This window comes from Lycium barbarum, chromosome 6 (genome assembly GCF_019175385.1).
Source record: "Lycium barbarum isolate Lr01 chromosome 6, ASM1917538v2, whole genome shotgun sequence".
NCBI lineage: Eukaryota > Viridiplantae > Streptophyta > Magnoliopsida > Solanales > Solanaceae > Lycium > Lycium barbarum.
In genome coordinates this window covers 22,145,945-22,161,345 of record NC_083342.1, presented here as the reverse complement: position 1 = coordinate 22,161,345, position 15,401 = coordinate 22,145,945, and the positions used below count along the sequence as shown (strand labels likewise).

At 36.8% G+C, this 15,401-nt stretch overlaps 1 protein-coding gene across 1 annotated transcript; it reads left to right on the top strand.

The window, feature by feature from the left end:
• The first annotated feature begins 665 nt into the window (after positions 1–665).
• Positions 666–11,928, top strand: LOC132599635 (uncharacterized). The gene is made up of 3 exons (XM_060312940.1): positions 666–1,521; positions 2,156–2,695; positions 11,757–11,928. Exons 1-3 carry the CDS (start codon positions 715–717, stop codon positions 11,853–11,855), a joined length of 1,446 nt encoding a protein of 481 aa, XP_060168923.1. The 5' UTR covers positions 666–714; the 3' UTR covers positions 11,856–11,928.
• The last annotated feature ends 3,473 nt before the right edge of the window (positions 11,929–15,401 follow it).

Here is a 15,401-nt window from a genome sequence, read left to right as displayed (position 1 = left end):
AGGATCGAGTAATTCCAAAAAGCTAGTAAACCACCATAACATGTATAACTAAAAATTAATTAATTTATCTAAAAGTAAGAAAATATATTAATATAATGATAACCTCAACCTCAATACCAGATCCTTAACCTTCTAAGAGGAATGGGTGATATCCTATTCTTGAGAATAAGCTTATGTGATATTGAGACTACTCCTCTTTTGTAACTGAAGATTTATGTAATTGTTTTTTAAATAGGAGAAAGACAACTAAGTAAGATAGTTGTAGCTTAAACTTTATATAAGGACTTGAGGGAAATGAATGAGGAATCTGAGCCATTGTGTGTGTATGGGCATTTAGTATATCAGTATGGTACATGTATTGAATTAGTTAAATGAATGTAATGTATTAGATATTCAATGTAACTCCCCAAAAGACGATCCGTTTCCAGGGTTCAATCGAGTCCAAAATATGTGATTAAGGGTGAAGAATTATTTACCATTCTATCACAATTTTAAATGGTAAGATTGATCGTTGTTAATTTTCGTATGAAAAGAGTCTTTGTGATGGCATTTTTTTTTTGGGGTGGGGGGGGGGGGGTGGGGGGGTGGGACGTTTGGTCCACCCTTTGCTTAAAATCTTGAAAAGAGAGAATAACTCATTATGGAGTATAAAAATCGAATGAGCATTGGTTAACTTGTTTTCATTATGTATTTCTCTTACACATTCTCTCTAACATGTCTACACTTGAAACATCTATTGTGATTAGCATTTGCAAAACAGTGTTAATTTGTGGTTTAGTCCTATACGTGGCCACCATTATCTTTCTCAATGAATGTCCATCTTCTAATCTTTTCTCTTCCTCAAAATTAACAACCTCTCATCCTAATAATTCTCAATCAAATGTATCATCAAATGTTACACAAATCAGTATCAGTGCCACTAAGATTAGTCACCTTGTTTTTGGACTTTTGGGGTCTGAAGAAGCATGGCATCATAGAAAACCATATATTGAATCATGGTGGAGACCAAATGTTACGAAAGGAAATCTTTTACTAGATTTTCCTCCTCAAGGTGATCTTCTCCCATGGTCCTTAAATTCACCACCTTATAGAATATCCGATGATGTTCCAAAACTCGTTAACGAGACCAATCATGTCGATCCAAGAGTTTTAAGAATGGTTCATGGGATTATGGAGGTTGTTAGAGAGGCACATGAAGGGGTAAGATGGGTAATAATGGGGGACGATGATTCGATATTTTTCGTGGATAATATGGTTGATATTCTTGCGCAATATGATCATACAAGATACTATTACTTTGGAGGACACTCGGAACATATTTTGGCGAATTATTTTTTCTCATTTCATCAAGCTTTCGGTGGAGCTGGAATCATGTTGAGTTATCCTTTGGCTAAAGCATTGGCAAATGATATGATGTCTTGTTTAAAGAGATATGCTCACTTCAGATCTGCTGATAAAACTACAATGACTTGCATTGCTGATATTGGTGTTAATCTTACTCCTCTTGAGGGTATTCATCAGGTAATTTTTCTCTCCTTCCTCTCGAACCTCGAACAAAATATTAAAGATTTAAAAATTTGTCACATCAATGGATAAAATTAGATTTATACTTTTCTGAATGTTATAAATTTTCGATCTAGAGATTTTCCTTTATTCTTGGAAACCCTCATTCACATTCAGCCCCATACTGAAAATGACGACCATATGAAGGGACATCACGGCTCTCCTTATGGTAATATCGAGCTTTATCAGTAGCATAAGCCTGGTTTTTCAAAAACAGTACTGATATATTGTCACAATTTGCACTATACATGAATGTGAGTCTATGTGTAATGGGATTCTCAAGATTTGCTTTGTATTCCAAATTAACATGTACTTCGCATTCATATTCAAGCAGTGTAACCCTGTTGTGTTTATGCATAATTTTTTTTGAAAATTATTATCTTATAGATATAAAAATTGTTGTCGAACCAGCTGACTGAAGGTGTCTCTGCCCCTCAAAAGGTCAGAGAAACAAAAACTACCCATAAAACTATGTGCAGCTTTTCATTGCTAGCATAGATTGAGCATCGGGCAAGAAATGTTTTATCAATTATTTACATCTATTAATTTTCTTTCTTTATTACTAACATATATACTTGGATATAACTTGCAGATTGATCTACGAGGTGATCTCTCAGGATTTCTATCATCCCATCCAAAATCTTTATTAATGTCCCTTCACCATTTTGACAAGGTTGAGCCACTTTTTCCCTTTATGGATCGTGCACAATCTGGATATCACCTTCTAAATGCTGCAAAATATGATCAATCTCGTATGTTACAACAAACCATATGCTACAAAAGATCCAACAATTGGACATTTTCAATATCTTGGGGATACTCAGCTCATATTTACGAGAACATTATGCCTAGAAGTTTGATACAAAATCCTATTGAAACATTCAAACAATGGGGTGAGATTCCGTTTCCACCACATTATATGTTTGATACTAGAAATTTTACTTGGGATCCTTGTGAAGCCCCTCATATGTATTTCTTCAATTCCACTGTGAAAACTCCAAGAAACAAAATTCGTACAATATATACTAGAGCATGGCCTCGAGGGATAGGAGCTTGTTTGTATGCTGGAAATTATCCTGCAGAGTACGTAACTGAAATTCATGTTTACTCACCAGCAACAAAACGTATCCAGGTAATGCCTTTTTACTTAATCTCTCATAAAGTTTATATGAATTTAACTTTTGTATACTGACTGTTTAATTGTGTTTTTCTCATTACGTGACCTAAAAAGATAATCACATATATCATCAATAGAAAATGGGATTAATAACTTTGAGATAAGAAATATTAGCTGCTATAATAGATGAACAGTTTAAACTACATTGGAAGTGTAAAAACTCTTTACAATTGCAGTACATATAAGTTAAATTCGATTACATTCAACACACGACTGCAAATTTGCAATCACATAGAAATATACTACGAAATAATTCTCTAGATTTTTTATTTTTTAACTAAGCCGTCTTATAGTGGTGGTGGGTTTGGCATAGATCCCAACCATGTAAATTAAGAGCCAAAATGTAAAAAAATAAAGTAGGGCGGACATAGAACCTAACCTCCTAAAAAGAGAGATGTGAATTGGACTTGCCCAATTCATTATATTTTAGATGCAAATGCTTAAAGATGTGGTGTGTGATATACAGTAAGAATGCTATAGGTTGATACAGAGAAGTCCTCCCTACTATAAGGCAAATAACATAATTACCCTCACTGTGCTCATAGATATCAGGATCATATGCAAAACAACTCTTTATATTGTCTCATTCTAAAGTTTCATACTCGGAGCTTGTCCAAGCATAATTGTCCTCTGGCTTCAGCTATTTTATTTGCTTCCTTGAATCAATAAGTTATGTGGAATTCATAGAAAAATATGATCATATTCAATATCTCCTATATGATTGATGTGATATTCCATGGAGGATCCATCTTCTTGTTAATCCATTTAACCACCCATAATGAGCCCATCTCCACTATAATATTTTTGAGATTGTGTTCCTTGCACCATTGGATACTAACGCCTAAGGCCTTTGCATGAACTACATTATTTTTTTTTATAACTAAAGGGAATATCAAAAGCAGCGCGCATATCTCCTATGTGTCCTGTAACTATGCATCTCCCTCCGTTGGTTTCGGGATTCCCTTTTGAACAACCATCAGTGTTTAACTTAAATTTACCTCCTGGAGTAAGGTTCTCTGTGACTTTGGTCATTCTCATCTGTGGTCTGCCCTTCTTAATAATCGCTAGGTTGATCTGTTTAAAATGTTTATGGGTGATAAAGGTGGCTTCTTGGCAGATTTGATCAGTTATTACACGTATGGATACTATAGTTTGCTCATATTTCATTTACGCTTGGCTTTCTAAATCTTCCAACTGATCACCATATGCATTGCCTGGAGAAGAAGTTTATGAATAGGGTATTGTGTTTCAGAGAACCGCCAGCAAAGTAGTTCCTGTCTAATATTTCCACCACATTCTCTGATTCCCACTTGGTCTTTGAAGTGCTTCCAAATTAGCTTACATAATCTGCTTTCCCTGAATACATGGTTCACATCTTCATTTACTGGAGTCACATAACAAACACATCTGGGAGGGAAGGGGATTCCCATCCTCTTAACATTATCATCAGTAGATATTTTATTTATTAGAAGCTTCCAGCGGAAAAAAGAAATCTTGAAAGGAATAGAACTATGCCGTAATTACTTATTTACCAGTCCAAACTGCATGATTTTCTTTGGTGGTGTCACCAATATTGATCATCTCAAGTTGAGGTACTAAATGACCTGGAATAACTTGAGACAAGTTCAGGTAAATCCATGAGTTATGAGTAATAAAATCATAAACTTTTACTTTATAGAAAGTACTACAACTACATAGATTAGATAGATCGAGGACTGAAGCCTGTCCAATGATCATCCCAAAAAAAGAAAGGAGTTACCTCCCTGAATTCTCCAAAACATACGTGGCTCTACCGATTTCTTGATCTCCATAAGAGTTCTCCAGGGACCTGATTGATTAGCTTTACCTTTTCTCGCAACTGGATGGACTCTTCAGCAGTATTTAGCTGAAAGGAAAGAAGTCCATAAAGAATTGTTAGTTTTAAGAAGTGACCATAATTTTGGAGCAAAGAATTTGGCAATGTCTCTCAGGTTCCTAAAACCCACTTCTCCTTTCTTCTGTAGGATAACCGAGCTTGTTCCAAGTTGCCCAGTTGTGTTTTTTTGTGTCTGTTGAATATTTGCTTCTGTTACTGCAGATTTACTAGATAATAAGTTGTTAAGTTGTAGGAGTCATCTTTATTTTAATTTAAATTAGCTCTCAATGCCTAATAAAGATAGAGAGACATTTTCAATCAATACTTTCAACCTTTTTTGCTGCACCATCTTTTTAAAAACCGACAGTGTCTCCTTCTTGTCCTCAGAATAAACTAGAAAAATGCTTCCCCGCAGTTTGAGGACTGTCTTGGGAGGTTGACAAATAGACAAAAGGTTTATAGGCATTGCTGAGAGCACATGTTTAATGAGAATAACCTTGGCCCCTGAAGATAAAAAATATCCTTGCTATTTTGTAATCTTATGTATATCTTGATAATAATTCCTGAAAAATGTTGCACTTGCTTCCTTGTTGTATAAGCATAACATCGTAGGAATTCAAATGGCAAAAATTCTCTCTTAAATCTCAGAAACCTGTTGATTATACAAAATCTCCCGTGTGGAAATGTTTGGCTCACTAGATTGCAACTCTTCTTACTATCGACTTCGTTTCCAGAACTCGTTTCATAATCATCAACAACCTGTCTGGTAAGTCTTAAAGATTTGTCTTTCTTGATGAAAAACTGATCAAGTCATTTGTATAAAAAATGTGATTAATCTGGGCCCCTTCTGCTTATGTTGAAGTATAAATTCAAGTTTTTCTTTCAAATTGTTCAGAGCTCTAGAAATTGCTTCAGTTGCTATTATAAATAAAGAAGGAGAAAGTGAGCCCCTTTGTTTTAGTCCTCTATTAGATTTGAAAAAGTTAGTCCTTTTCATTAATATCGATGGAGTACCAAATGTTGGACACAAGGTTTTAGATTGTATATATCCATTGTTTAGAGAAGTCCATTTTCCTCGTAACTCCACAAAGAAATATCCATAAGAGTCTGTCATAGGCCTTGTTCATAGCCAGCTTAATAACAACATTATTACCTGAGTTCTTCTGTCTTGTCTGATAATACTAACTATTTCTTGAGCAAGGAGAATGTTCTCCCCAATTGCCCTACCTTTGATGAAACCTTCTCCCCAATTGCCCTACCTTTGATGAAACCACTTCGGTTAGGGGAAATTATCTTATTTTAAAGAGTAGAGAGCCTGTTGTTGAGAAACTTAGTAATGATCTTCTAAGTCACATTTCTAAGACTGACGGGTCTAAGCTCTGAAAAGCTTTGAAGATTCTCAACTGTTGTAGTCTTCCGCCACCGCAAAGACCTTATTGTTATTGTGCAAAATGAGTCAGGCCAACTATTTTTGCATTCGTGTCCCCCTAACTGCAATCACAAAATAATCCTATCTACAACTGCAATCGCGAGGGCCAAAGGTCTGTTAGGATTTGAATCCCAAATCCGACCTTAGTAAGCAGGTTCCCAGGAAAGATTGGAGGGTCACAGCTGGACCACTTAAATACCAACCTCCTTAGACAGAACCTACTTACGCCGTGATGTAAGCGAAGAATAAATAGCACACACAGATTTATAGTGGTTCACCCTCAATGTGAGAGCTACGTCCACGTTGCTGCTGCAGATCTTATTAAAGAAGAAATATTACAAGTGTTTACAACACTCAACCTCACAACCCCAATCCCAATTACACTCAAGAATTTTACCACAGAAAATTCTCTCAAAGACCTTCTCTTACTTAGGCCTTTCACTAAGAGTATTTCTCTTAGATTTTTCTCTCTCTTTGGGATGTGTTGTCTTCTTCAATTTGGTGTGTTTACAAATGAACCATAAGCTACCTATTTATAGGAATGAATTTCCTATGATGAGGTAAGCGCTTACATCACGACTATTATGAGGTAAGCGCTTACATCACGACTATGTGAACAAAAGAATTGACTTGTTTGGCCAATTCCACACCTAACAAATCTCCCACTTGAAGACTAATTTTAATTTGTCTTCACACTTTGATCGATGCAGCAGCTCTTTCCTACTTTCATACTTCGTGCAGGCCAACTGAAGTTGAGCATAGCTTCAGTTTGTCTATCGTCACTGCCTTTGTCAGCATGTCTGCTGGATTCTGACTCCCTGCGATCTTCTCAAGCACCAGCGCTCCATCTTCCAAAGCTGATCTAATGAAATGGTACCGGAGTTGTATGTGCTTCGTTCGAGCATGGTAAACCGGGTTCTTTGCCAAATGAATGGCGCTTTGGCTATCACAATATAGCACACTTCCCTCGTGGTCCTGATCCAATTCCCGCAGAAAAGATTGTAGCCACATCATTTCCTTTGTGGCCTCCGTCACAGCAACGTACTCAACCTCACAACTAGAGAGAGCTATTATCTTTTGCAACTTGGAAACCCAAGAGATTGCAGTACCTCTGAATGTGTAAACATACCCGGATGTGCTCTTTCTGCTATCAATATCACCACTGTTGTCAGCATCAACATACCCTTGCAATCCTGTTTTTGATTTTCGGAAATACAGAGCTGAACTCGAGCTGCCTTTCAGATATCTGAATATCCACTTCACAGCCTCCCAGTGTTGCTTTCCCGGATTGTTCATAAATCGGCTGACAACTCCCACTGCATGTGCAATGTCTGGCCTTGTACATATCATTGCATACATAAGACTATCGATTGCAGATGCATAAGGTATCTTGTCCATCTGCTTCTTCTCATCCTCGGTTGTCGGCGACTGATCCTTTGACAACCGAAAGTGTCCAGCCAAGGGAGTGCTGACTGGCTTGGCATCATGCATGTTAAACCTTTTGATAACTTTCCTCACATATTCTTCTTGTGAGAGTTTGATGCCCTCCTTGCTTCGGTCGATTCTCATCCCAAGGATTTGCTTTACAGCTCCCAAATCCTTCATTGCAAACTCTTCCGATAACCCTTTTTTGAACCGATCAATCTCCTGTAGGTTTGCTCCTACGATTAGCATGTCGTCGACATAGAGTAGCAGTATCATGTACGAGTCTTCAAATTTTTTGAAGTAACAGCAGTGATCTGCCTCGCACCTTAAAAAATCAGCTTTCTTCATAAAGCTGTCAAACTTTAAATACCACTGTCTTGGAGCCTGTTTTAGTCCGTACATACTCTTTTGAAGTTTGCACACTAGATTCTCCTTTCCTTTGATTTTGAATCCCTCCGGCTGTCGCATGTAGATTTCCTCGTCTAGATCACCGTGAAGAAATGTAGTTTTCACGTCCATCTGTTGCAGATGTAGATTTTCCTTTGCTACCAGTCCAAGAACAGTTCTGATAGTCACCATCTTGACTACGGGAGAGAAGATCTCCGTATAGTCGATGCCTTCTTTCTGTTGAAATCCCTTTGCAACCAGCCTTGCTTTATAACGCTTGCTTCCATTGGGTTCTTCCTTTATCCGATAAACCCATTTGTTTTGCAATGCCTTTTTATCCTTTGGCAACTCGGATAATTCCCATGTATGATTTGCCGATAGTGAATCCATTTCATCCTTCATTGCCAGCTCCCACTTAGTCGGTTCATCGACTTGCATTGCTTCTTCATAACATTCCGGCTCCCCTCTATCAGTGAGTAGAATGTAGTTGAGGGATGAAGAGTACCTGTGAAGCGGCTTCCTGATCCTGGATGATCTACGCAGCTCTGTGATTGGCGTCTGTTCATTTGTTTCAGAATCAGCACTTTCATCAGCACCTTCTCGGATTGTTTGTTTCTCTGCCTCGGTTGTACCTGGCTGCGGCTCAGGTGCCGGAAAGTCCCTCAAATCGACTATTTCCGATTCCTTGTCCTGACATTCTGAATTCTTTTGTAGCTTGTCTTTGTACAGTACCTCTTCGTTAAAGACAACATTCCTGCTTCGGATGATCTTCCGATTTTGTTCATCCCAAAATCGGTACCCAAGCTCGGTGTCACCATAGCCAATAAAGTAACACTTCTTTGATTTTGGATCAAGCTTGCTTCTAGCCGTATCATCATTATGAACATATGATAAGCAACCGAACACTTTCAGAAATGAAAGATTTACCTTCTTGCTACTCCAGACTTCTTCTGGAATTCTGAAATCCAAGGGAACTGACGGTCCTCGGTTAATTAAGAAGGCCGCGGTATTGACTGCATCTGCCCAGAATGTCTTGGGCAGTCCAGAGTGTATTCTCATACTCCGAGCACGCTCGTTCAACGTTCGGTTCATTCTTTCGGCTAGTCCATTCTGTTGCGGCGTTCCAGGAATAGTCTTCATCATCTTGATCCCATTATCGGCACAGTACCGTTTGAAATCACCATCAGTGTATTCTCCGCCGTTGTCGGACCTCAAACACTTCAACTTGAGATTTGTTTCATTCTCAACCATGGCTTTCCATCTTTTGAATACACTAAACACATCGGATTTATTTTTCATAAAATAAACCCATACCTTCCTGGTTGAATCATCAATGAAGGTCACGTAGTAGTGTGATCCTCCAAGAGAGGGGACAGTGGTAGGTCCCCACACGTCTGTGTGCACCAATTCCAGCTTCTCGACCTTCAACTCCCTGCCTGCATTTGAGAAGCTTACTCGCTTTTGTTTTCCGAGAATGCAGCTCTCACACGTATGAAGGTCCACCGTCTTCAGCTCCGGAATTAAGCCATTTGTCACCAACAGCTTCATCCCCTTCTGGCTGATATGCCCCAGCCGACAATGCCACAAATCTGTCTTCTTTGTGTTGTCAACCACAACAACAGTATCACGACAGCTAGTCGTCATGTAGAGAGTGCCAATCTTCTTTCCTCGGCCAACTACCATAGCACCTTTCGCCACCTTCCAAGACCCATTACCAAAGTTGAGATCATATCCCTCATCATCAAGCTGACCTACTGAAATCAGGTTTCGCATCAGCTTTGGAACATGTCTAACTTTTGTAATCTTCCACGAGGATCCATTTGACATGTTCAAATTAATGTCTCCCGTGCCAACAACGTCTAGCGGCTCTCCATCGGCTAAATAAACTTTGCCGAGATTCCCAGCCACGTAGTTTGTCATTATATCATGATGTGGGGTGGTATGAAAGGACGCTCCTGAGTCAAGCACCCAAGAGTCTATCGGGCTGTCAACCGATAGCAACAACGCATCGCCAATGTCTTCCGTAGCAGCGTTGATTCCAGCCCCCTTGTTGTCCTCCTTCTTTGGCGCCCTGCAGTTCTTCTTGAAGTGACCTGGTTTTCCACAGTTCCAACACTCAAATGTTCGTCCTGGTCTGGATTGACCCCTGCCATTCCTTGACTTCGATCTGCCCCTATTTCGGTTGTAGTTTCTGTCATAATTTCTGCTTCTGTTTTCAACATTAAAAGCAGAACTCGTCGATGCCTCTCCAGAATCTGTCATGCGCACTTCCTCAGCAAGGATACGATCCCTAACATCGTTGAACTTTAGTTTTTCACTACCGACAGAATTACTAACCGCTGCTCTCATTGGCTCCCAGCTATTTGGTAGGGATGCCAACAAAATTAGAGCTTGCACTTCATCATCGAAGTCAATTTTTACCGATGACAATTGATTTACAATGGTATTGAATTCATTTACGTGTGCAGCAACATGAGCATTTTCCATCATCTTTAGATGAAATAGTTTCTTCATGAGAAATACCTTATTATTTGCTGAAGGTTTATCATACATGTCAGACAATACCTTCATCATATCAGCGGTGGTCTTCTCCTTTGCCACGTTGTGAGCAACGTTCTTCGACAGCGTCAACCAAATGACTCCCAGAACTTGTCTGTCGAGGAGATTCCAATCTGCTTGCTTCATCTCCTCTGGTTTCGGACTCAGAGGTTCATGAAGCTTTCTGCCATATAAATAATCTTCAATTTGCATTCTCCAGAACGCAAAGTCTGTACCATCGAATTTACCGATGCCGTGTATCGTACCATCTTCGCCTCCCATCGTTTCTAAATCACAACACAACCTGTTGCTCTGATACCAGTTGTTAGGATTTGAATCCCAAATCCGACCTTAGTAAGCAGGTTCCCAGGAAAGATTGGAGGGTCACAGCTGGACCACTTAAATACCAACCTCCTTAGACAGAACCTACTTACGCCGTGATGTAAGCGAAGAATAAATAGCACACACAGATTTATAGTGGTTCACCCTCAATGTGAGAGCTACGTCCACGTTGCTGCTGCAGATCTTATTAAAGAAGAAATATTACAAGTGTTTACAACACTCAACCTCACAACCCCAATCCCAATTACACTCAAGAATTTTACCACAGAAAATTCTCTCAAAGACCTTCTCTTACTTAGGCCTTTCACTAAGAGTATTTCTCTTAGATTTTTCTCTCTCTTTGGGATGTGTTGTCTTCTTCAATTTGGTGTGTTTACAAATGAACCATAAGCTACCTATTTATAGGAATGAATTTCCTATGATGAGGTAAGCGCTTACATCACGACTATTATGAGGTAAGCGCTTACATCACGACTATGTGAACAAAAGAATTGACTTGTTTGGCCAATTCCACACCTAACAAGGTCAACCAACTTAAATGATCACTGATCCCTTCCTGCATTCGTGAGCCTCTACCAACATCGTTGTACCTGATTTTAGTTCAAAAACTGACCTGGAGCATATCCGAATCACTCAGGACTGAACTCAAATCATACCAAACATAATTCAAAACATAGCTTGGAATGAAATTACTCAAAACGTAGGGTCAGGTTACTACAGCTTATTATTTGCTGATGTTTCATTTGTAGGTTTTTCTTATTAGTTGGTTTTGCTCAGTATATCCTATAGGTTTTTCTTATTAGTCCTGAAGATGGATTTTACTTAAATATACATCACATATTATCTGAGTAAAACCTATAGGATATACTGAGCAAAACCAAGAAAATTTGAATAAATATTTTCCCCATCCCTCTCCCCAGAATGAAAAAGAAAGAGGAAAAAGGTGAATAACAACATGTATTTGTTGTATGAAAAAAAGGATTCTAATGTGATCTCAATATAGTTATTAATTTTCCTTTTACTCTTTTTTTTTTCTTCAGATTGACAGATGTGAATGTTGTGACATAATTCATAAGGCTGGATCCTACAAGGCTGCTATCAAGTATAGGGAATGTAAGATAGATGAGATACTAGCTTGATCAATTGATCAAGTTGATGTATAAACATTTTTATTGATTTTATTTAATTGTCATTGAAACAAGTCAACAGCCATCTTTTGTCTCGTATACTTATCATATTTGTTCTTCTCTTAAATGAAAAATAAATACAAAAAATTAACAAAAAAAAAAAAAAAAATTACTCGTAAGACAAACTCAAAAATTAGAAAAAAAAAAGTTTAAACTGAGTCTGTATTAAATAAACAAACAATTAGACCAAAATATTGATAAACAGATGAAAATAAATCATGCGTAATTCCCACTTTTAAAAGGAGACATTAGCTAAAAGGAGAGGTGAAAAAAATGTAATGTGTGTACTTCTTGAATCGACAAATGTAATATGTATAGACTTTTTTATTTATTTATTTATTATTATTATTATTATTATTATTATTATTATTTTACAATAAACGATCTTACTGTATTAATGCATAAACGGTCTTAAAGAGTTAAAAGATGTAGCGGCATCAGTTACAATCCAACTAGGGAAAACAGAAACCCAAATAGCCTTACATAACAACGAAACAAAAAGCTTGGCTAAATTGTGCGCAACATATTCCAAGATCTAGGAATATATACAACATGTACATCTACAAATAAACTCATAAGCTTCTAGATATCTTCAGAAGTAGTCTCCGTCTAGTATGAAACTACACTTCTTCTCCATATCAGATCCACCACAGTTTTTGCATCAGACAAGATTTGCATTTTTGACCATCAATTTTCTTTAGAGTTTTTCAATGCTTCACGAATTGCTAGTGTTTCATTGGTGATGGTCTTCCCGACAAATTGAATTGGGGTGCCAACGGCTTCAGGCAAATGACCATAGCTATCCATAATCGTCACTCCAATGGTTGTCATCCTTTTATCCTTTTGTAAGCTAGCATCTGCAAACATAACAATACCGTCTTGTGCCACAATAATATTTTTATCATTAGTATAATCATATACAAGCGTATGAGAAAAGGTAGTAAGCAAATTGTTTTCGTATTCATGGAAATAAAAGAGGTGCCTTGTTTACAATATCATTATTGGGTTCACAAGTATCTCCATTAAAGTTCATTGAGTTTCTAGCCTTCCAAATTTGCCACATGATAGAAACACTTACTTAGCAAGATCACTAGAATCAGGATATCAATTAGCATTAACAAAAAATATCATTCCGCCATCACAAAATTCATAGTACTCTCTATATTAGGTCAATGAATATGACAGATTCTCCAAACCAATTGTGCTTTAGGGCATCAAAAAAGCATATGATCAATAGTTTCATTTTCAATACCACAAACCCTACACACATCACAAGTATGTCTTACTCTGTTAGAAACCACATGATTAGCAAGTAGCACATTCATAATACATTTTCAAATAAAATTCTTATATTTTTCTTATATATTCATAGACCATAAAAAATCCCAGAACTTTTTTGAAAAAGATTGATTACTCGATTGAAGTCTATCACTACAAACTTCTCGACATCTAACAATTTCTCCAGCTAAATGGTATCTAGATTTTACATCATAAGTGTCAAATTTAATAAAATGCAAAATAATCCTTTCTGACGACCCAATGGTAGAAACAGGAAAAGAAACTGCATGAATATTGTCCGTAAAAAATCAATTATGTAAATCTTGCATCTTCAAAGTGTGGATATTGTGATCTATAAAATCATTCACTTTTGTAATCCTATATATATCCATTTGGGCATGACTATGGCTAGGTCTGGACCCACATGAATTGGAATTTCAAGGATTCGTCCGGACTTTAATACTATCACCCGATCATACCCTCCATTTAATACCTTTTGTAAAAGATATGTACCCCAAATAATACCCTTCCATATCCATGAGCTAGCAGAAGAACACATAGCTTTGAGGTAAGAAGTATGTTGAAAATATTTACTTTAATTTTGAGAATTTTAAAAAGTAGAGAATTTTTTTGAGTCAAAATTCGCCAAGCAAGTTTTACTAACAAAGCTTGATTAAAAGATTTTAACTCTCTAAATCCTATCCCCCTACCCTCCCCCCCCCCCCCCCCCCTATTTTAGATTTTTCTAAACAACAGTTCTCCCATTTCTTAAAATGCATTTTTCTGCTATCCTCATCATGACCGCGCACCAGAAATTAGAGAAAATAGAAATTGAAAACATGATAAAGCATAAGAAAGAATAGCAGATAAGACATATTTAAGTATCACTTCTTTTCCCGGAGGATTTAGGAAAATATTTTTCCAACCTTTTATTTTAGCCTTCACTCTATCTTTAATAAACTCCAACATTTTTTCCTCGATTTCCAACTACCGCAAGTAAACCCAAATATAACCCTAAGTTAATTCTTTGTAATTGTCCTAGCTCGCAATAATTCCATCTTTCAAGTTCAGAAGTACTTTTACTAACATAGAGCAGATTTATCAAAATTCACCTTTTGACTCGAACAATCTTCATAAATTTTTAAAATTTTAGCAATTTTAGCGGCATTTTGAACATTAGCAGGGACGGACCTACCTTAGGTAGAGGGATGTCACGTGACACTACTTGAAATTTTTTACTAAATACTTATATTTAATTAAAAGGCATAAACAAAAATAGAGATATATTATGTAAAGTGAAACCCCTAAGACAAAGTATTGCATAGCTCAATTGGTCAGACGCTTCAATTTTTAGATGAGGACGTGGTTTTGAACCAGCACAACATCATTAGGTTTTATAAAATTTTTGCTCCACATCTAAAAAATGATACATGTCTGGTTCGAACCCTTAGACCTATTGGAAGAGGACAAAACTTGAGCCAATTGGTCTAGACTAACATTTATGCATTGTTGTGACAATATTATCTAGACAATACACAAGGATCTTGCTGCTTACCTAATTAGTTGTTGTGGGGTGCTTTTTTATATTTTTTCTCTTTCACCTTCTTTCTCGCCGATGAAATTGATTAAGAACAATTTACGAAATCAAACGAATAATGAGTTGTTTAGTGATCATTTGGTGCCTTATATAAACAAAAAATATTTAGTATTACTTCTAATGAGGTTATCTTGAATACATTTCAAAAAAAAAAAAAAAACCGTCGAGATTTTTTTTTTTTTTTAAAGAAAAGTTATAGTAATGTACGTAAAGTGTGTTTTATATATATATATATATATATATATATATATATATATATATATATATATATTTTTTTTTTTTTTTTTTTAATATGGTGTTACATTATTTTATTTATTATTTCTCATTTTAAAATGTGATAGTTGATGAAAAATTCTGCATGCGCCACTGAATATTAGCATCTCAAAAATAAACGAGTCATCAGCAAAACACAGATGGTTAATTGTAGGTCAACATCTGACTAAACTTAAACCTTGTATATCCCCAAATACTTCCGTTTGATTTAGTTCTAGAAAGACATTCCTCACATAGCAAGGACAAATAAGGGGATAAAGGATCCCCTTTAGTCCTCCAGTAGGTTTCTCTTTCCCGCTATATGTATAGACTTGCCAATTGCATGTTATGGTCATTGCTGAAAATGAAAT